A 20,743-nucleotide genomic window follows, 5' to 3' on the forward strand; every position below is an offset into this window, starting at 1 on the left:
TGAAATAAAACTTGGGGGTTCTCAAGACAAATCAGACTCCTGAAAGGGGTACAGTAGTCTGGGAAGGTAGAGAGCCACAGATCTGCAGGACATAACAGTACATAAATAGCATATGGAGTCTGTTAACTTTGGGTGACTAGTTCCAAATGTGCTGTGACTGCAAGTTGCTGTCATCTAACAGCTTTTTTGGTAATGTATTTGAAATCAGTGGGTTGTCTCAGCCCATAGTGACCAGTCTTCATGTCTCAAACACCACTCTTACAAGTGTCAGTCTTGTACAATCTCAATAGAAAGTTGATAGATTGAATAGGAATGGAAACTAAATGTATTCTTTAAAAAACAAAACTAAACTAAAAAAACAAACTCATGTTTCTGTTGTACCTGTTCTTAGGATGAACAAGACATGTTAGTCCCCACAGCTGTCATACAAGAAGTGGCCGTGTAGACAGTTCCTTCTGGCACAAGAGCCTCTTCTACAAAAATGGCGGCTCATTAGGTATGCAAATGAGGCTCGGCGATATTCCTCACTTACCCTCATTTGCATATTTCTGGCGCAAGAAGCAGCGAGTGTAGACATAGCCAAAGAGCCCGCTTCAGGCTTGAATGGAAATAGGGTCTTTTACAGGCTGGCTGCCTGGAGGTGTTTGTTGTATTGTAATACAAAGCAAACTGTACCGTACCCGGTCTTTAAATGTTCATGTCTCCAGTGTTAACATTTGTTTTAGAAAGGTTCATTGCATGCCATTATATGGTGAAGGAACTACATCACAAGAAAAATCAATAGTAGGAAATTGTAACTTTGAATTAATGACACAACTGAGTGGTTATGCCAGAGTAATTTATTTAAGAAAATAGCACTGTATTTTATTATAAAATGACTTCTGAAGTGATTTTAATTGTATAAAAAGGTGTGTTTTCTAAAGTTTGAAAGTGAGCTAATAAAGGGCCCAGTACCAGTTCCGCAAACACTTACAAATCAGTATGATGCTCACTAGCTTCTTGAAGCTACAACCTCAGGGGTGGGCCTTGTCTTCTGATCACCTGTTACCTGCAGCCAGAATCAGACTCAAGCTGTATAAAGGAAAGACTGAAGTATTCCTGGCTGTTTTTAGATTGCATTCAGGTTCTTTTATTGCTTAATATGTTCTTTCCCTGTAATGCACTCACCTTAAGAATAAATGTGCTTGCTTTTAGAATGTGTCATAATTTGCAATTGCTGGCAATTACAGCTGTTTATAGCCTTTGGAGAGAAAACAAAGTGCAGACTCTGGCCTGGTTAGAAAGTCTGGCTTGCTGTGAATATCAAAGTGTAGGCAGTGAACTGTGCAGCCAGGAAATACCCCAGATACAAGGAAGAGAGATGTGGGTCCCCACCTGAGAGAGGGGATGGCTAAGGAGCCAGAACCTAATGTGGATGCCTTTGAGGGACCACCTGTTGGGAATGGAGGTGCAGTTGACTCTGAACTGTGACATTACTATTGATAGTACTTGAAAATAATTAAATTGCTCTTGGTAGTAAGCTCCCTGTGCAGTTGTAAGAAATTGCAGGATTGGAGCCATTGTTTGGACTTATTTAGAAAAGGCTCTTTTAATTGAAAATACAAGGTGAACCTCTCTGGTGTGGGTCTGTCTGGTTTGGCAACATCTGTGGCCTGGTACGACCATGGATGTTGCTGGACCAGGGAGCCCGGGCAGGGAGCAGCTGGCAACGGACCCACGGGTGGACTAGCCAATGTTCCTTTCATCTGGTGTTGGAAGTTTTGAGATATTCCCTGAAGCCTTCTGATGAGTTGTTATACCCCCTTACTCAACTAATAAACATTTTCAGCATATAAAAATTAGGTTATTTTAAGTTTTCAAAAGTCACATTGGAGGTTATAAAGTGGACATAGCTAGAACATTAGGGAAATATTCTAGCTATTTTAAATCACTAGCTCAAAGCATGCCTGACTTTCAGTTGGTGGAGCTTACATATTAACATCAGTCAGCATAGTAGCTGTGCCCTGTATTGTTCTAAAACTGTTTCAAATATCGGGAAAGGAGGATGTGTGCATTGGTAGGGGTGGAGAGGAAAAACGGTATGTGCCAAGTCTCATGGAAGAGCTTTGTCATCCTGGTTGGAATATCACTGGATAGAGTTGCAGCCTATTCACACTAAACCTATTGTGCCTAGTTATAGGAGCGGCTCAAGGCTGGCTGTGGCAGCTGGTGCCCCAGGCAGGCGGCGCAATTGGCGCCCCCGCCTTTACGGCTGTCAGTGGCCGTGATGTCATCACGGGGTGCCCTGGTGCCCCGTGACATCATCATCGGGCGCCCGGGCCAGCAGCGCTCTAGGCAACTGCCTAGTTCGCCTAGGCTCATGGCCTGCCCCTGCCTAGTTATGATCTCACTTACACTGGCCTTACACTGGTGTAGTGCTAGTGGGCTTAATGGAATGACCCCAACTCCTGATAATACCAGTGTAAGGGTACGGCTACACTGTGGGGGAAGGTTTGAAGAAGGTATGCAAATTGCCCTTGCATTTGCATATCTTCTTCCGATTCTTTATCCGGAAGAGATTTTCCAATATTTGGCCCATCCACATGGGGCCAAACGTTAGAAAAAAAAACCTCTTTCGGAAGCCTCCTGTACACCTTATTTTACAAGGAATAAAGATTTTTTTCAGTGGGATGGAGAGGGATAAGAGACATCTCTTGATCTCACAGGCAAACTACAACCGGTCCCCGAGTTATGAATACATCAATTTACGACCATTCATATTTACGACCAACCTCCTATACAGCTGGAACCCGAGTTACGAACAAAATCCATACTTACAAACAGTACAGCCGTACGTCAGTGAATGTAATCCGACTTAGGAACACATTGAGTTACGACCAAGTGCTTGGAACGTAACTCGTTCGTAAGTCAGGGACCGGCTGTAATTCTCTTTCCCTTTCTCGTAAAGGTCCTAGAAATGCTACTGAAAAAATATTATTGTATAGATATAGTTATGCTACTGTATAAAGGGACAATTATTGTACAGAAAATAGTGGGTTGAGGCATTACAATATATTTAAGCATGGCCGAATTTTGACAAATATTAGCAATTTTTACAGTGTTTTTCTACTATTATCAATTTATATTTTCACAGTAACACAAAATTGTGTATTTTGACTTTTCAAATTAATTTAAATGTTCAGTGTTGTGGGAAATTAATGGGGAAGCAAACAATATTTAATAACAGAAGACATCGAGATTCAAAAAATTAAAACTTTATAGCTTTATAGTCAATCTCATATCAAAATATACAAATTAAATTACCTTAAATTATACTCTCATAAGTTCTCAAGCAACACTGTTCATACTTTTCTTATTTGTAAATTATGATTATTATGGATGGAAATATTTTTCTTTGTGTAAGCGGGGGAATAGTCCCACTATTGTAGGGAACTTTCCTGGCTTCTATACTACCCCAGTGAAATGGACCAGCAAAAGGATCTGAGTCCTCACGCCCACTTCTTTTACCCAAAGGCCTCCCCGACCCTGAAGGCTCCCCTTCTACTCTCCTGAGTAGCAGAGTCCTCGAAATCCCAACCAGGCTGGGCCCAGGTTTTCTGGGGTGTAATCCCTGACCTTGTAGTTACTGAGGGCAGGGGCTAGGGTGTCCCCACTCTGGGGTGCTCTCTTCACACTGGATGCTTTCTTGACCCACTGATCATTACATACAGTTCAAAGCAAATACAATTTATTAAACAGCAACTGATTAAAAAGAAAAGAATAAGGTAAAAATGAGAAAGGTTAAAAGAGAACACATAGTCCTGCTCTGTAGCACGGGGACATCACAAACAGCAGTTTGCAAGGACAGTTCACAGTCTGTTCCTTATAGGTCCCAGGGCCCTCTCTCAGGCCCTGGCTGTGCTGCAGGGGGGACTGCAGGTTGGACACGCTTGCTCTGGCAGTAGCCATACGATTTCAGGTTCTGGATGGCAGGACCCCTCTCCCAGTTGGAGTTACAATCCCTCTCCAAGTCTGGCCTGCAGGGCCTCTTGACTGGTGGTGTCTCCCTGCCCAGAGCCTCTTTCTCCCCCCCCCCCCTTTGCTAGTCTCAGATGCTCACCATATCCAGCTCCAGACTATGCTGCTTTGCCAGCCTCTAGCTCCTTGCATTGCTTCTCTGACCCCCTTGGCTCTGGTGACTGCAGGTCTGCTCCTCAGCACAGCTTGCACTCCTTGGGCTGTGTGTGTGTCTGGTTGTGTTGCTGCAGGTCTGCCTGTCAGTACAGCTTGCTACTCTTCTTAGCTCTCTCCCCCTTTGACTCAGAGACCCAGAAAATCCCAGCTCACAGGGAGGACGGGACCTGGCCTCCTAATTCCCACATTGGCCTGTCCAACCTGTCCATCAGGTGACCTGAAGTGTTGGCCTCTTCCCATTGTCCCTGGGGTCTGTCAGTCTCAGGGCCCTGATTTCTCATGGACCTTTCCCCTTTTGGTACTGGGAGCTGGCCAACCAAAAACTCCCACTGAGTTTTAGTAAGGGGTTAAAAGTCCCCCTACATTTGGGTTGTGCGTGAATGTGGTGAAATGGAGTTTTTATATTTACCAAATATTTTATATTTATAAAAATGTAACCTTCCAAGACGAAATATATTCCTAATATAAGATTATTACCAGACTTCAAACCACATGTGTTAATCCGCATATATCTACCTTTTAGTAGTGGGTATCCATGTCCGAGGATATGGATGTGGATATCCATGACTCATTTTTGCAGATACAGATGCAAATACAAATTACAGAGAATCCACCATTTACTTTAGTTCAAACCTGCAAGGGATCCAGGACCTGTGCTGCAGATGAAGGCAAAAAACTCCTAGGCTCTTTTCAAATCTCACTTGGGGGAAGATTCTTTTCTGGGCGCATATACTGATGATCATTTAAACCTTGTGATGGTAGGCAGAACCCACCAGACAGATTCGGGAAGGAATTTCCTGTGGTTTCAGTGCAAGTCATTCAGTCTTTTCTAAGGCAGGGGGGAGAAAATTTGTGCTAAATCCAGTTTACTATCCCATAGTCTAGTGGCTAAAGCACACACCTGAGATGCAGCAACTTCCTAATCAGATACCACCGCCTGTAGAGGGAGACTTGAACCAGCAATCTCCCATATCCCAGGCAAGTTTGCTAGCTACTGGGCTAAAGAGTGTTGCTACTTTACTTCAACTGTTTAGATGCCTGGCTCCAAAAATGGGTCTGATGGGGTTCCCAGAGCGCAACCTGAGCTGTGAGACTGCTGAGCCCTCCTCACCCACCAACCTGGGATGCTTCTCACACTGTGACACTGATGTCAAGCTACAAGCTTCTGACACACCCTGCACTTACAGAGACATCTGCAGGCAGGGACACACCCCACAAGTTACATCAATGATCCCCTAGCCACTCCTGAACCATTAGTAGGGAGGCTTCACACTGGTAGGAAGAAAAGAAGAAAGGAGAAGTTGTAATAATCTTGTGTCTGGGCAGAGAGGCCTTTTGGTGCCCCCTGCAGGGGATTCTGAAGCCTGGCTCTATTCCAGTCCCCAGTGGTGTTTCTAGGAGGGAGGCAAGTGGCTTGGAGTTTGGCAGGTTAACTTTCAGCCAGAGTTCATGGGCCACTCAGGAAGGCATGCCGGTCTTTGAGCTAATTATGTGAAGCTGAATGCACTTGAAGTAAACATTTGTACAAGGATGTATTTCTCCCAGAGAAGAGAGACCTGTGTAGCAGTTGTATTGATCAGAAGTCAAAGAGGGTGTTCTAGGGATCCTGCAAAGCTACTTGGTATGGTTTGTACTTGTTTTTTGAGTTTACTGTCTAAAATTTCATGGCTAGAAATTCATCTAGCAACTGTTTCTCACTTAGTATCAATTGTGGTGAAGCCAGAATGTCTGAAGTGAATTGTTACCTGGAGAGAATGTGATTTGTTCCTATTTCTCTTGTAATTTTGCTCCTAGCCCCTCAAAGTGTCTCTTGAAACATCTATCTTTTCAATGTTATGAAATGTTTAATCATTAGAAAAACACTGTGGTTAGTAATTAGTGAAAGGAATTCAAGCAGAAGAAAACTGGTGACCATAGATGTCAATTTTGCCCACATTAAAACCTCTGGACTGTATGCACTGTTTGAGCAAGATTAATTATAAAACAACTAATGATCTATAGAAGTTCATATCAATAAATGTGACATCTCATATGACACTCTTCATAACAACTTTTTTTTTTCTTAGGTGGGGTGAAGGGCAGGAATTGACTTGAGGGTGAACCATTTTGTCATTCAGAGTAAACATTTTAATAGCCTCCTTACATTAGCAAGTAGGACAGTAGGGGAAAGAACAAAAGGTAGGAGTTCACCTTTGAAGTTTCTCAGGCCTTTGAGATCTTCTAATTAGTACAACTAAACTCAGTAGTAAACTAAATTGCTATCAGCCTTTTTGAACAGGTGCTCTTTGTCTGGGTAGAACAAACCAGGAGTCCAATCCTATTTCCACTGAAGTGAATAAGCCTGATTTTCTTCTCACACTTGTGTTGAAGTCAGTGAGCTACCCTGATGGTAATGAGAGGATAGGGTGTAATGAGTTTTGTTGATTATTTCAATGGGAGCAAGAGCAGTCCTTAAAATTTAGAATGTACTACGAAAGTATACAAGAGTGCTTGGGTTAGCACAAAGGATTGCTATTTTTTCAGAGAGTAGGTTGGTTTTGCTTTTGTTGGGAACAATGCTGGTTGCTTTGAAAGTGGGTAGTTGTGGGCTGAATGCTGCGTAGAAGAGTGTTACTTCCTGTCCCTATTGAATAATAATGGCAAATGACTCTTAAGCCTTTAAAAAAAAATCTAACAACCATTGCAAAAGGTTTTAATTATGTGGGAACTTTAAAGAGTATGTGGTATGCTATTTTGTTAAGATCAAGTAGGAGAAAACTTTGATGATAGTGTTGCTAAACTTCTTCAAGGATGTTTTAAAAATTAGTTTTAAGTATAAGGCAGTGAGCAAATTTACATACAAATCCTTTGGAAAATACATGCTGACCTCTGAGAGAGTTACAAAATGGTCCAATCCCTACTTAGGGCTCAAGTTAATTTCAAAACTATCTATGAAACAGTGACCAGCATTTTCATAATTCTGTCTTGCCTTTCCCTCTATCTTATGAAAGTTAAAATTTTACAAGACTTTAGTAATATGGGAAACTTTATTCTTCAAAACACTTTAATGATCCTTTGTAAAGCACAACTTTTATTATATATCTGAAAACATTAGTAGTGGTAACAAATGTTTGCATTTAAAAGCTATTTTGGGGAGAAACCTTAACTAGTTTGGTAAAACAAATTCCCCCAAACCTCCATACCTCTGTTCTTTCATGGTCTTTGCTGTAGACTTTAGGGGAGATGCTTTTTGGAATTTTGAATTCTTGTGGATCTTAGACGTTCCAGGTTTTTTGTTTGTCTCATGGTGTTGTGTGGTTTTTTTTTTTTTTTTAAATAAGGGGATATAGTTTCTAAACCTTAGACCTAGATAAACTTATCCCTGGCAAGTTTTTTGTTTTTTTTCTTAAGGAAGTGGTGGGGAGCCATAGTCAAATAGAATACCAGAAATAGCTTAAAAATCTTTAAAATGTGGCATTAGAGCAGTTGCTAATACAGGCAGTCCCCGAGTTACGCGGATCCGACTTACGTCGGATCTGCACTTACGAACGGGGCCCTCTCCCTGGTCTCCAGCAGACCAGGGAGAGGAAGCAAAGCGGCGGAACACGCGGGCAGCCCAGACGCGTCTGGGCTGTCCGCCGCCCGCGTGCTCCCGGGCTTTGCTCTGCTTTGCTCCCCGTCCCCCTGGTCTGCAGACCAGGGGGACGGGGAGCAAAGCAGAGCAAAGCCCCGGAGCACGCGGGCGGCGGACAGCCCAGACGCGTCTGGGCTGCCCGTGTGTTCCGCCGCTTTGCTCCCCGTCCCCCTGGTCTGCAGACCAGGGGGACGGGGAGCAAAGCAGAGCAAAGCCCCAGAGCCTGAGGGCAGCAGGACAGCCATGGCGCGTCTGCGCTGTCCCGCTGCCCCCGTGCTCCGCGGCTTTGCTCCGGGCGGCTGTGGTACAGCAGCTGGGGTGCTGCTGGTTGGTCCCGTAGCGCCGCTCTGGGCGCTACGGGACCAACCCGGCAGCACCCCAGTTGCTCTGGCCCAGGCGTCCTGATTCAGCTGCTGCTGAAACTGACCAGCAGTGGCTGAATCAGGACGCCTGGGGCAGAGCAGCTTGGGTGCTGCTGGGTTGGTCCAGCGGCGGCGCTACTGGACCAACCCAGCAGCACCCCAGCTGCTCTGCCCCAAGCGTCCCCAAGTCAGCTGCTGCTGAAACTGACGAGTGGCTGACTACAGGAAGCCCCTGCCCGGGGCTTCCTGGAATCAGCCGCTGATCAGTTTCAGCAGCAGCTGACTTGGGGATGCCTGGGCTTCTTAAGTTGAATCTGTATTTAAGTCAGAACTGGCGTCCAGATTCAGCCACTGTTGAAACTGATCAGTTTCAGCAGCGGCTGAATCTGGACGCCAGTTCCGACTTACATACAGATTCAACTTAAGAACAAACCTACAGTCCCTATCTTGTACGTAACCCGGGGACTGCCTGTGTCCTTTTCTCCATAGATATTTAAAGAAAAAATAAACCCGCTATCTCAATGCATTGTATCTGAGCACACCACAACACAAAGATTAACCAAACTTTACTCAGCATGTTAAATCACTGGGAGAATGAAAACCAAGTTAAATGGATTTTTATGTAACTTTGGTGTTTGATTAGCTAGTTTTGTATGTGGATGCAATGTATAGAAGAGATCCCTGAGTGCTAAACTGGGTAACAAATTATTTTTAGTGGCTGACATCCACTAAAACTCTGTACTTTCATATATCATGAAGCTTGTAGTGAGCTAATTCAGATCTCTTGTGGGGAGACTGGAAACTTGTTAATAAAAGAACAAATTCTGCAAATGTCTAACATCCTGAAACTATTACTGTCAGCAAAGGAACAAGATCCCAAGATACTAGATGGTATAGTATAATGAATTGGTTTTTAATATGTTTTGTTGATGACCGTGTATTTCAATAATAAGTTTTGGAGTCAATTGTTTTTTTAATATACATGCACAACTCTTCCTGAACTCTGTCTGGGATTTGTCTCTGTCTGTGTAAAGGTACAATAAAGGTACCTTTTAAAGGTACAATATGTTTTTCCCCTCTTTGCTTTATAATCTTGTTCCTTTGGGAAAGGAATATTCCTCTCCCAATCTTTTTTTATTTTTTATATATATATATATATATATATATATATATATATATATATATATATATATATATATATATATATATATATATATATATATTTAAGAAAATAGATGCTTTAATTTTTCATTTAACTGTTCACTGAATCTCTTTCAGCTTCTTGCCTGATTACATCAGCGGTGACTTTGATTCCATTAGGCCTGAAGTCAAGGAGTACTACACGGTCAAGGTAAATTAAATTGTTTAATGTTATTTACACTTGTTTTTGTTAAAGCACCATGGGACCCACCCCATTAGTGAGGAATCCTTTGCACCCCCTGTGGGTTACTGAGCATTCTTCATTTCCTTTTGGCTTCTGAAAAATTTGACCAGCCCTTGTGCTATATGTGAGTGACAACATATAATTTAATAAGTAAAATGTGTAGAAAAAGCAAAACGACTTTGAAGCAGTTGGCTTTTCCTTAGAATTTGCACTATCAATTTAATAGGGTAGAGATGTGTAGAGATTTTCCTGGCAAGAAATTACTGTGTACTTTCTGAAACTCTCAATTTGAAAGACCTCCCCCCCCCTCCCCCGCCCCCCACAAACTGAGATCAAGAAATAAGATTAATCTGCCAGGATTTATATGTACCCAGGATCCCCACATAAGCTCTACAGATATTTTCAGCAATGTGAATTTTTTTTTAATGTGATGTGATTTTTGTCCTTTAAGCCACAAACAGTGTATAGCTTTTTTTGCTGCTGCTTTCTTGAGCACGCAATGACACAGTGAATCGCGCTTATTTGACTAATGCAGACTTTTAATGGGACTTCTGGCAGATTCCTGCATTTGTTAATTTGCATCTAATGCAGCCAGCACACTTTCCACCAACACACTTAATTTTAACCCCTTTTATTAGATGGTTGATTAAACTCCCCTTTCTATTTAGAGTCTCCACATTATGTGTAGAATCGCTATTCTTAAAGACTGTATGTTAGAGAATCCTAGTGTGTGAAAGACAATCTTTTAATGGGTTGTGGGTAACCCTTCAGAGGTCTGTTTGTCTGGGAACTTGTGCTTTGTATCATGCCTTCAGGCCCAAGAAAACTGACACTTTGGAGTAAAATCTGAATTCGTAAAATTGTGCTGCTTATAAGCACTGCAGGAACTAGATACAAATATGCTACAAGTTGACCCTCTCGAACTCAGCACTCTCTGGTCTGGCAATATCTGTGGTCCAGAATGATTCTAGTTAGTCAGATGTCCACTTACCATGGATATAGTCAAGTTTTCCGTGGCCCTATGAAGTTTGTTTATAGCCACCTGTCCTTGCGCTCAGTCTTCTGTGCTGTTGTTTAGCTCTTATTTACCCCTAAATGTCTTATAATAGCCCAGCAAGCAGTGGAAGTGTTGGTAGTTCTGATGGACACCATTGACTTGCCATGGTTCAGGAAATTGAGGTTCCGATGCTGCCGGACTAGAGGTTCAACCTGTAAATGGCTGCTTGTTCCTCGTAAAATGGGTCACTTACCTCCTACGCTCAGAAATCTGATATTTCTTCTTTGGGTTACAGCTGTGTAGGAGAACATACACAAGGACACCCCTACTGAGACTGAAATAAAGTAGCTAGGAGACAAGTTCCCCTCTGGTACTTCAATTGTAGTATGCCAGCAGTATAGACCCAAATTGAGTTCTTGCTTAAGGCACAATGGATTGTAAGGTGCTTTATTGGCATTGTCTTCTGATCCGTTTGCTCTCATCTTATCATGAGTTTTCATGTGCTATGTACCTAAGACTTAGTTTCCATCTTATAGCATTTTGTGACTACGATCTTATTCAGCTACTAAGTTCATTCCTAAGAGCTCATGCTTTTTATGGTTAATGTTTGCAAAAGGAATTTTTTTTAAAAGTTATTTGTGCTAATTATTAGTGTTTATCTGACTCATTCTGCCTAAGTAAACTGCTAATTTCAAAGTGTAGTGGGAGGCCAGGCTTGAAGAGTGCTACCACAGAGAACATTTGACTTAATAGCTGGATTAAGTTTTAATAATGGTGCTGTAAATTGCACACTGCTAAGTGGGTGTAGATTATATACCAGAGAGTTCAAGCAAGGGACTGTCAAAATGTAGGGGTGCTATTGATGAGTAAGAACTAGCAGAAGGGTGTCAGAAGGTATATGCTAAGTCAGAGGATGTCACATCTTTTTACAGCAGTTTCTCTTCCGACTAAAATATTCCTTTTTGTCATATAAATTGTATCCATTTGAATATATATAACTTACGTCGCCATTTTGAATTATGCCTAGCAAATGACATTAAAAGCAAAAAGAAGAGATTCTTTAAATATACAAGGAGCAATGAAAGACAAAGGTAAATATAGGTCCCCTGTTTAGTGGGGAAGGAGACCTAATACTGACATTTAAAAGGCTGAGATGTTTAATGCCAATTTTGCTTCAGTTTTCACTAGAAAGGTGAAGAGATACTCAACACAATAGGGGGAAGAAATACAAGACAAAATAGAAGAAGAACAGGCTAAAGAATATTTAAGTAGTTTAGATATATTTAAGTCAGCAAGACCTTGAATCATCTAAACTGTTTAAATATTCCTTAATCTGCTCCTTCTCTATTTTGCCTTGTATTTCTGTGAATACTTTCCTTGAAATTGATCTCAGGCTACTTTTAAGGAACAAGCTGAAGCAATTTCAGAGCTGTTGGTTATCTTCTGGAACTTACAGAGGATGGGCAAGGTTTCAGAAAACTATAGAACAAAATTAGTATGTGTCTTTAAAAGGGGGAATGAAGAGAACCTGTGGAATTGTAGACTGGTTAGCCTAACTTTGATACTTGGAAAGCTATGGGGGCAAATTATTAAATTATCAATTTGTAAACACTTATAGGATATTATTGTTATAAAATGTAGCCAATATATGTTGGGTTAGCATGACTTGTTCTTGACCAATCTACTTCCTCTGTGGCGGGATTGCTGGACTAGTGAATAAGAAAAGCAGTAGATGTGATCGCTCTTGATTTGAGTAAGGAAAATGTCATGTTGGACTGTGTCCAAAAAACCTAAGTGAAATGTGGGCTTGATGAACTTTCTATAAGGTGAGTGCACAGCTGGTTGAAATATTATACTTTATCAATGGTTCACTGTCTAACTTGGAGGCTATATTTAGTGAGGTCCCACAAGAACCAGTTCTATGTCTGGTATTAGTCAATATTTTCATTCCATGATGTGGATAATAGCACGAAGAATAAAATTTGCAGATGGCACCAAATTGAGAGGGATTGCAAGCACTTTGAAGGCCAGGATTAGAATTGGAAAAACACCCTTGACAAATTGGAGAAATTCAATAAATGAGAACTTGTTTCCTTTACAAGGGGGAAAATCACAAGCACAATTTCAAAATGTGGAATAGTGGGCTAGGTTGTGGTAACAAGGGAAACGGTAGTTAGTGGATCACAGATTGAATAAGCTAAATAATGTGGTGCAGTTGCAGAAAGGCAATATAATTCTGGGGTGTATTGATAGGAGTGTCATCCTGCTGGAAAGGGATAACAAGTGGAGTTCCTCAAGGGTCTGTTTTGGGACCCGTACTGTTCAATATCTTCATCAATGATGTAGATATTGGGATAGAGAGTACGCTTATTAAGTTTGCAGATGATACCAAACTGGGTGGGGTTGCGACTTCTTTGGAGGATAGGGACATAATTCAAAATGACCTTAGCAAGTTAGAGAAATGGTCAGAGGTAAACAGGATGAGGTTTAATAAAGAGAAATGCAAAGTGCTCCACTTAGGAAGGAACAATCAGCTCCATACACACAAGATGGGAAGCGACTGTCTAGGAAGGAGCATGGCGGAAAGGGATCTAGGGGTCATAGTGGACCACAAGTTGAATATGAGTCAACAGTGTGATGCTGTTGCAAAAAAAGCAAATATGATTCTAGGTTGTATCAACAGGTGTGTTGTAAGCAAAACTCGTGAAGTCATTCTGCCGCTCTACTCTGCACTAGTTAGGCCTCAGCTGGAGTACTGTGTCCAGTTCTGGGCGCCACATTTCAAGAAAGATGTGGAGAAATTGGAAAGGGTACAGAGAAGAGCGACAAGAATGATTAAAGGTCTAGAGAACATGACCTATGAAGCCAGGCTTCATGAACTGGGCTTGTTTAGTTTGGAAAAAAGAAGATTAAGGGGGGACATGATAGCGGTTTTCAAATATCTAAAAGGGTGTCACAAGGAGGAAGGAGAAAATTTGTTCCTCTTGGTTTCTGAGGACAGGACAAGGAGTAATGGGCTTAAAGTGCAGCAGGGGAGGTTTAGATTGGACATTAGGAAAAAATTCCTAACTGTCAGGGTGGTCAAATATTGGAATAAATTGCCAAGGGAGGTGGTGGAATCTCCCTCTCTGGAGATATTTAAGAACAGGTTAGATAGACATCTGTCAGGGATGGTGTAGGTGGAGCTTGGTCCTGCCTTGAGGGCAGGGGGCTGGACTCGATGACCTCTTGAGGTCCCTTCCAGTCCTATTATTCTATGATTCTATGATCTGTAAGACATAGGAGGTAATTGTCCTAATCTACTTGGTAATGAGGCCTCAGTGTCCAATTTTGGGTGTTATAACTTTAGGAAAGATGTGCATGGATAAACTGGGGAGAGTTCACTTAAGAGCAACAAAAATGACACTTTTTTTTTTCCAAAACAAAAAAAAACCTGGGTGTGTTTCGTTAAAAGAAAATGAGGTGGAGGGGAGGGCCCTCATAACCATCCTTAATACATTTGTAAACTGTTACCAAGAGAATGCAATGAAGTATCATCCATGTTCACTGAAGCTAGGACAAGAAGTAAGGAGCTTAATGTGCAGCAAAGGTGATTTAAGTTAGACATTAGGAAAACCTTTCTAACTATAGTGGTAGTTAAGCTGTGGAATAGGCTTCTAAGCAAGGCAGTGAACTCCCCATTATTGGCTTTTTAAGACCAGGTTGGACAAGCACTTGTCAGGCATGGTCTAAATGTGTTTGGTCCTGCATCACCACAGGATTGACTGGACTTGATGACTTCTCAGGATCCCTGTGAGCCCTATGCCTCTGTGAATGTGACAATCTGAATTTCCACTCTGAATTCTGATGCTACGCACCATTCAACTCTGAAAAGAGTGTAATTTATATCACTTTGTATTTGTGGTGTAAAGATACAACTATACAACCACATTGTTACAAAGTAACAGGGCATAATCTAACCTGAAGAATCCATAATATTTGGTGGTAATGCATGAACCAAAAAAAGACAGAGCTTGACTTGAGATCCCTAGGGAGGGTGTTCTTGGCTAGAGGAAAAACTTATTTTTAAAACTGAAATTCAGACGGTAAAGATAGATGTAAATGTATGAAATTCTATGGAGGGGGGGCGAGAGATTTGGCTGCTATTCAGCACTGTTGTCTCCTACTCACATCACCATTTGGCTAGTCATCAGCAGAAGTTTACTCAGTTCCTACATTAACATGACTTATTTACAATCTGTAAAATATGGTACACCTGTGAAACACTTAACAGTAAATGCCTACCCAAATACATTGGGAGAGGTGGTGTAAATAGGCAGTTTCAGCTCCACTGATAGGACTTGGGTGAAGCTAGGCTGAATTGTACCAGATAAAGATTTGCACTTCTATGTGCACTTCACATCCTTCCCCCTTACACCATATTTTGGTTTGGCTTGACTTGGCTTCTATAGGATGGAATAAGAGTTGAGAGTAAACAGATATCAAAGAATGTGGACAATATGAATGTTGCATTTAACCATTTATTAGGAAACAGAGTAAATGATTGCAAATGGGAGAAACAGGACCTTTCGTTGCTCAGCATTGATGGATTAAAAATGTGAAAAATCACTACCCTGTGTGTTGCAGTTATTCCAGCCCTAATCCCTGGTGCAGACAGTGCTATACCAATGGGAGGGTTTCTCTTATCAACAGTTACCAGCTCTCATGGGTAAATTTGTGCTGATGGGAGTTGGGAAACTGTCTGACACAACAGCATTTTCACTGAGATACTGCACAGCTATGTTGCCTTTAAGTGCAGACCTGCCTTTAGAAAACCGTGTGGCTTCGTGTGGAGCGGGGTTGGGCTGATCTGAGTGCTTCTGAAAATACCACCCTATGTTCTCATCAGACTCTCAGTGATGGAACAGTTTGCATGATCAATTGTATATCGTACACTCTTGATCTATTTGCTAGATTAAGAGCAAGTTGTGTTCAAGTATTTGAAGGTATTGGCCTGAAACAAATCATGTCATTAAACTTACATCAGCAAGTAGTAAAAGAAATTTTGTTCATATTTGTGAAACTGAAGCTACATTTCTCTCTGGTTTTATAAATGTATTTTATAGCTCACTTAATTTCCACTTACGCATAAAATGTTAGCGTGCCAAACCCTCCTTTTTAAAAGCAGCATTGATTGACAGACAGAGAGAGACATTATTTTTAAAGTGTCCAAATAAGAAGAGTTAGTTAAAGCCTAAATGTGAAATTAATCACGCTATAAAATATACTCCTTTGCAAGTAGTTGTCACAGGCTAAAAGGGCTGATGCCCACAAATGAAGTGGTGTGACTTACAGAGGTTGAAGCAGTGCTTTAGGACTCCTGGGCTGAGAAGGCCTGGGGCATGGTCTTTATGGAGAACCTGCTTAATAAGGAAGCCTTGCAATCAGGTAGAGGGACCGTGAGGTAGAATGGCTATGAGAATGGCTATAAGAGAGTAAACCAGCAGCTGCTGCTGAAACAGACTGGCTACGTCTACACTGGCCCCTTTTCCGGAAGGGGCATGTTAATTTCATGAGTCGCAATAGGGAAATGCGCGGGAGATTTAAATATCCCCCGCGGCATTTAAATAAAAATGTCCGCCACTTTTTTCCGGCTTTTAGAAAAGCCGGAAAAGAGCGTCTACACTGGCCCTGATCCTCCGGAAAAAGCGCCCTTTTCCGGAGGATCTTATTCCTACTTCAAAGTAGGAATAAGATCCTCCGGAAAAGGGCTTTTTTTCCGGAGGATCGGGGCCAGTGGAGATGCTTTTTTCCAGCTTTTCTAAAAGCCGGAAAAAAGCGGCGGACATTTTTATTTAAATGCCGCGGGGGATATTTAAATCCCCCGCGCATTTCCCTATTGCGACTCGTGAAATTAACATGCCCCTTCCGGAAAAGGGGCCAGTGTAGACGTAGCCACTGATCTTCAGGGGAAGGACTGGGACTGTAAGACTCAGCTGGGAGGCAAAGGGCCTGTGTCCCATTCTTCCTGTCTGACTCTGAGGGTGAGTTGATGCTCTGAATTACTGAGACTGTGGAAGGAGAAGCCTGGGACCACACACCAAACTGAAGAAAAAGCAGGGAAGGTAGGAAGTGACCCAGGGAAGGCATGGAATGGAAGTCACAAGAGTCTGACTCCACTCTTGACACTCTCTACTTGGCCTGGGCTGGGACCAGGTAGAGAGAGAGAAAGCCATGGTCTCCTTGCCGCCCCCCCCCCCCCCCCATCTACCTGAAGTTTCTACGGCAGTGAAGGCAAGGCAATGACCCAAAACCCTCACTGAGGGATGAGAATCAGCACCTCCATCTCAAAGATAATATCACAGGGAAATACTGTGCCTGGTAGAGGCCATACTTTGTGGGAAACCTTGGTCAAGAGAAGACACTTAACCAAGTGACTGTATTTTACTGGCTGGGAATCCACCATGAGGTACAAAATTACTATAATTTCTACCTGGAATGGCAGTGGGCAAATCAAGGCAGCCCTGCTGATACTCTTCCCCTTGGTAGGGACTCCTTTGAGAGGCTTGGCATGGACATGATGGGCCCCTTGGAAAGGCTACAGCAGAATTCTAGCCAATAAGTCATATAGTGGACTATGCCACTGAGGCAATTCTGCTCCACCCCACAAACGCAACAGCTCTGGAGCTCATGGAAGTATTTGCCTAGATGGTATCTCTTGGAAAATAATCATAAGATCACAACACCAGCTTTGTCCTAAGGGCCTGTGAAGATGAAAAGCCTTCAAGTTGGTACACCATTTGCAGTCTGATGTGCTTGTAGAGAAATGTAATAAGACCTTACAGATTTGTGCAACATACTTTTTATATGTTGAAACCTTGCCATTCGCACCAATTACTTCTGCCACTCTTATCCATAAAGTCCCTCGGACATTAACAGGGTTCTTTCTGGTTTAAATTACAGGAGATAGTCAAGGGGAATACTAGACCTACTTTAGGAGAAATGACATCCCAAGGCCACCAACTCAGTAGATTATGAGCTGTGGACTGAGAAGTTTAAAGTTGTGAGGCATGCTTGCAAGAGAGAATCTATCAAGGCATAAGAGGCGCAAACATATACAACAAGCAAGCCTTTATCCAGTAGTTCTGACCAGAAGACTGAGTTTTAGTCCTGGTTTCCACCTCAATTCAAATAGTTGACCAGGGAACTAGTGATCATATGTGTCAGAGCACTAAACAGATGTCAGGACCAAGTTTTGGTAGAAAACCTGCAGACAGAGTAGCTGCAAAAATTTGACCGCTCCAAAAATTGCCTAGTTCTTCTGCAGTTTCTGGACAGACTAACCTAACGTTAAATCGAATACAGATTCAACTGGGTACAGATTCAGGGGAAAAGTTGGGAGAGAACTTGAGGTCATTGAGACACATAGGAGAAATAGTACAGAAGGAACTGCAATCTAGATGTGTGTAATGTCCCTTGTGACGGAGAATCGAGAGCAAGAAGTTGTAATAATGAGGATAACAGATTTCTTTTCAGTTCACTGAATGCACTCTGATCCCTGTAGTTCTCTTAAGCTCCCTGAGGATATAGAAACCACCTTTGCTGCCTAGTATAAACATGAAGGCTGTCCTGAAGTGCTGGTCTGGACTTGAACATCTATGGAATGGGCAGCTCATCACTCGGTTGTGTGTGGACAGAGGTCTTTAAAAACATTCCCAATTAAGTTTTTATTCTGTTGTCTATAAAAATAGTTGGCATGGTGGCCATGAATATAACTCTGCTTTGCACAAGTGAAAAGCCAAACCAATTTAAAATAACTCTTCAATACCCAAGGGTTTTAAAGATCAGTAGCATGGGCATTCTAGGGCTAGAAACACATGTATACACTCCTGGGAATCTCCCAAGTCTGATGATATTAAGCTCCTACTTTCGTGTCGCCGTAGAGCTGCTTAAAAAAAAATTAGGCTTTTAATGACATTCTTCTGTCTAAAGAAGCTGTTACTGGGGGAGGAGTGACTCTTAACCATAATAGGCTTCTGCCAAATATAATGTTAAGGAGAAATTATACATTTCAGAGGAGAGGAGATTGCTTTGACACACAAAGCAGCTGAAGATGTTCAGTTGTTTGAAACAAGCTGGTAAAAGATGAGTGGCAGAGGCAGAATGTTACAATTTATTACACAACTATATGCTTCAAAAAATCAACCTCAGTTGTCTTACAACCCAATAGTTATGAATTTGAATCCTTTTTATTTTCTTGGTGGTCAAACGAAAGTGAGCTATGAAAGTTGTCTAGTCTTCTGCAGGCCATATGCCTAGCCAGCACAAAAATACTAGCCCGTCTCAGAATTCTTGGTGCCAGTGTGGTCTGACTGGGAGTTTGTTCTCAGAATAGCAATAGCTGGTGCCCACCTCTCTATTAGGCCCAATTCCTCTCCAGATCTTTCCTCTACCGCAGTGGAACATCCCGGTAGCATTATGAGGAGCCTGCAGTGAATTCCTGTGAATGGGTTGGAAGCCTTCTTAGGATCTGCTTGACAGGCTGAGCATTGATGTGGTTCTTCAAACTTTCTGCTGAGAAAAGAAACTTCTTGACAACCTGTCTGCATGTATTTCAGCCATGAATATCCCACTTTATGGTAGTTAACTGTTACGGTAGTTGTGAATAACACTGTAACTCAGGGGTGGGGAACCAAAGGCCTGGGGGCCAGATGTGGCCCCCAGTTTGTCTGGATCCATCCCTGCAGACTCAGGGCTCTTCTCCCCATCCCACCCCACCCCAGCATTGGGGAGCCCATACTAGTACTCCTGCCTCCCTACTGTGGGGCTGGAGCACATAATCTACTAGCCTGGACCACCCTAGGCTCTGGTGTGTGAGAGGAATGTGGTGAATGTCGCTCTCCTTTTCAGTCGGGGGACCACGTTATGATCAGTTTTTTATGTTTTGTGTGTGTGTTTTCTTTTGTTGCTTCTCACTTGTGTGCAGCCCCTGACTGACTTTTTTTTTTCCTGTGGGTCAGAAGCCCCTGACCCAAATAGATTTCCCACCTCTGTTTAGTTCCTGGTCCTGCTCAGGGTGAAAGTTGCTGGTCTCTTGTCACAAATTTGCCTATACCCAACAGTCTCTGAGGTCCCATGATAAGGATAACAAGACATTCTATAAATATTTTAGAAGCAAGAGGAAGATGGACAGACTAGGCCCCTTGCTCAGTAAAGAGGGAGAAACAACAGGAAACTTGGAAATGGCAGAGGTGCTTAATGACTTCTTTGCTTCGGTCTTCACCAAGAAGGCTGATAATGAAAGAATGCATAACGTAGTGAATGCTAGTGGAAATGAGGTTGGTTTAGAAGTAAAAATAAAAAAGAATGAGCTAAAAATTACTTAGATGTCTGCTAGTCACAAGGAGCTGATAGAGGAGGTATCTGGGGGTATGTCCGCGCTACAGAACTTTGTCGGGAAAAACGTCCGTCTTTTCAACAGAACCTGAGTTGTGTCCACACTGCAATCACGTTCTTCTAAAAGTAAATTGAAAGGACAGAGGGATTTTCCTGGTGTTGGTAATCTTCTTTCTATGAGAGAGAAGCCTTTTTCCAAAAGAGCTCTTTCAGAAAAAGGTGTATGTGGACAGGGACGAGGGAATTCTTTCAAAAGAAGAAGAAAAAACAAAGGTGACCTGGCAGACACTCTGTCCATAATAATCACAGTTGTAATGTGCGAGAGCATTCACACTGAATGGACTCCCACGCACCTTTTGTGTGTGGATGTTCTCTTTTGGAGAAAGGTGGGGGGGAGGGAGGGGTGTGTGTGTGTGTGTGTGTGGTGGGGTGTGTGGTGGGTTTTTTTTTTTAAAGTTTAGTGCTTTTAATTAGGTACCTTTTCCATGTGCAGTGTTCACAATGTGGCATGCAGTGGAAAACATGCTCCATTTTCTTTAGGAAAAAATTGCTGAAGTGTGTGTGTGTGTGTGTGTATGGAGGGGGGAGTGTTCAAATATCACTTATAAACAATAATTATGCTTCAATTACTTTAGAAACAGTTAATTGTGAGGGACATGGAGTTGCTTTGTAATAAGGGACATGGAGTTGCTTTGTAATAACTTATGAATACTATGTTTCATTTGTTACAGGGGGCTTAATTCAAGAAAAGGCTGATTGCACAAAAACAGGAAAAAAGAGTATAATAGCTCCAGATTCCCACCCATCTACCAAAAGCTTAAAGGACAACACAAAGAATT

The 20,743-nt window shown here is 42.2% G+C and overlaps 1 protein-coding gene across 3 annotated transcripts in view; it reads left to right on the forward strand.

Moving 5' to 3' along the window:
- The window catches only part of TPK1 (thiamin pyrophosphokinase 1), a 455,370-nt gene that overhangs the window by 245,116 nt on the left and 189,511 nt on the right, over positions 1-20,743 (forward strand). For all 3 annotated transcript variants that reach the window (XM_075921715.1, XM_006124113.4, XM_075921716.1), the window contains one exon: positions 9,427-9,499. In XM_075921715.1, coding sequence (XP_075777830.1) covers positions 9,427-9,499 — 73 coding nt within the window. The remainder of the gene's footprint in view (positions 1-9,426; positions 9,500-20,743) is intronic.

This window comes from Pelodiscus sinensis, chromosome 2, assembly GCF_049634645.1.
Source record: "Pelodiscus sinensis isolate JC-2024 chromosome 2, ASM4963464v1, whole genome shotgun sequence".
Classification (NCBI taxonomy): Eukaryota; Metazoa; Chordata; order Testudines; family Trionychidae; genus Pelodiscus; species Pelodiscus sinensis.